We start from the raw sequence: 2567 nt of genomic DNA, 5'->3' as shown, positions 1-2567 counted from the left end.
CTGACAGTGCTAGATTTATGCACCAATTTACCAGCTCGCGCGTGCAATGCGCAGCTACCTACCCCCTCCCCCAAATCATCGGTGAACGAAACTGTGGCAGCTACAACCAGTGTACGACCAGTACGCGGTTCTTACAGCTGACAATGATGATGATGATGACATCGGATGGCAGCCATTTCATGTAGTGTCTCCAGCCAGACACAGTGAGGATCACGCGGTCCCCATCCTGGAAGGCGAGTAGCACCGACAGCACCCAAGCGTTTCGTGATCTCCTTCATACTCCATTAATCCCACTCCACACGAGCGAATGTTTCATTATAATCTAAAATCCGCAGTCGGTAAATCTCTATGGAGGGTGAATGTTGTATAGTTGCTGTTTTTCAAACGTTTCATCGTTGACTGCTAAACCACTTTTTCTCGTTTCAGCTCTGTGTCAAAGCTTTGGATGAATAAAGCCTAGCTTCTGGGCCGTCAGTCTTCTCGGTTCTTATTCTGATTGTTGCTGCACTAACTCCCTTGTCGAACACAACGTCAGGACCAGATCCTGTCGTTTTTAGCTAGTCCTGGAGCAGCAGTGCATTTTAGGGGTGCAAAACGTATGCTAAAACTAATAGTGACATTATTCAGGTTGTCTGTTGGTTTGGGGGGGGGGATTCGATCACACAGGTTCAGTATCCGAGCACGTAGACGGTGAAAGGGCTGTTCCCCGAATGAGCTCGGCTACGCTGAATAGAAACCATGATAGTGAGAAACTCTGACGAAGATGACTCTGTGATACGCATGCAGCTTTATTCCTCATAGGGTTGGAAGATACGAACTGAGGTGTGGTTAAGACTTTTGTTACACCTTTAAAAGAGATTATGCAACGCGACTGACTGGGTCGGGTACTGTTTGTAAACCTAAGATTACGATGATTAGTAACCTCTGTATATTCAGCAGCGTCAAGAGAGCTGTCGGGGATGGGTGAGGGCATGGTTGTTGCATCTGCAAACTGGACGGAACACTGCTTGGTTTTCGCGACGGCGGAACTTTTGATTGGCTTAGAAGAGATGGTCCCCAACTGATATCCCCATGGTTCAAACATTCCGTTCCGGTGCCTCTCTGAAAATCGGAATACGAAAGGCCCACTACTCTTCAGGCGCTTCGTCTGAGTGAGTCATGTCATGTAATCGACCAGCCTTTCTCACAATCCCCAAATAGAACCGAGTGGTTCATTCGCCTTTGGGAGTCTGATTTTAGTGACTTCGCTTTCTGGCAGAACCGAGGAACTTACATCCCAGTGTACTTGGTTGCTACTAGTCATTTGGATCCAAGAGGTCATTAGAGTACTCAGCTCACCGTAGCTAACAAGGAAGCTTGTTGTGAATTGCGGAGCTATCTTCCTCAGCGACAGGCTCATCTAAACACCCTCACAAGGAAAGTGTGATGGATTGTGTGTCTCAGTGCCCCAATGAGCTACACTGGATGGTGTTTTTGAGGCACCCGCGGACTATCTCACACCAGGTTGGTTAGTCGTTAGACGTCTGACCAACATGCACTGTAATCGAACTAACAACCTCCTCGCTCCCTTCCGGATTCAGTTTGCGCAGCTCTGGTAATAGAGAAGCCGCTGAAGCTGGATACGCCGGCATGGGTATCTTATTGATTGGATACCCGTTAGTAGCCGCTTCTGTGCAGTCCATTTGGCAACATCCATGAAAGAATCTCGAGATAGTGAAGTCCATCGCACCCTGTTTATTGTGGCTGCTTAAGCTCCGACTTCAGCACTGAACGTGCGAAACAGTTTTTGACGCTCTTTTACAACGCGTTGAAGGCGCAGATATCGTTGTGGCTGTCCGGGGAGGTAGACTAAGCGCTTCTGAGGCTTCATTGGGCGGTCGTGTCGGGTTGGATACGAGACTCACCGGAAACTAAAATCATCCAGTTCATATATGTGCCGATCAGACTGTTTCATTGCAGTATCAGCTTCCGGAACAGCAATAAGCGCTGGCCCACGTTGCGCCCACCAGCAAACCAGTACCGAATCGCCGTCAGCTACCGGTGGCGAGGGTGGATTACTGCATGTCGCTCCTTCTGAAAGACCTGCATGGAGTCCGATCATATACTTATGCACTAATGCTGTTCACCTCGATTCATGACAAGACGTGAGGAACAAAATTACTGCGCTCAGTAAGCTGGGACATCAACCAACCAACCAACCAGAGCTACCGACATTCTTTTCGACATCAGACTTATGCGTGACTCTCACTGGACTCCAACCACACAAAAAGGTATATTCGTGTGATGCACCTTCAAGCGTTCTCAGCAGGCCTTCAACAGTCAACAATGACTATCCTTTGGAGCTGGTGTTCCGATTATTGTTCGCTGCGTTAAAGCTGCCAAGAATGAAGCACTGGAAGTGTTCGACAAGCATTCTTAGATACGTATTCGATCGTCTTCACCAATTTTATGGGCTATGAGAGAGCGCCGGCGTTCAATCTGACACAATGACAGGACAAGGGCACCACCGAAAAACTCATATCTGATCGGCCGATAGGGCCACACTACTTTGCTAATGTGGGGGGCCA

The 2567-nt window shown here is 48.4% G+C and overlaps 1 protein-coding gene across 1 annotated transcript in view; it reads left to right on the top strand.

Annotated features, from left to right (window-relative positions):
- The window catches only part of T265_07020 (hypothetical protein), a gene marked incomplete at both ends in the record, with an annotated part of 5747 nt that extends 3895 nt beyond the window's left edge, over nt 1–1852 (top strand). Inside the window, 3 exons of the mRNA XM_009172441.1 lie at nt 35–184; nt 1581–1655; nt 1753–1852. Of these exons, the coding sequence (XP_009170705.1) occupies nt 35–184; nt 1581–1655; nt 1753–1852 (325 nt within the window). The remainder of the gene's footprint in view (nt 1–34; nt 185–1580; nt 1656–1752) is intronic.
- Nucleotides 1853–2567: the final 715 nt, after the last annotated feature.

This window comes from Opisthorchis viverrini (assembly GCF_000715545.1).
Source record: "Opisthorchis viverrini unplaced genomic scaffold opera_v5_155, whole genome shotgun sequence".
Lineage (NCBI taxonomy): Eukaryota > Metazoa > Platyhelminthes > Trematoda > Opisthorchiida > Opisthorchiidae > Opisthorchis > Opisthorchis viverrini.
Note: the sequence above shows the minus strand (reverse complement) of the source record. Positions and strands in the feature narration are given on the sequence as shown.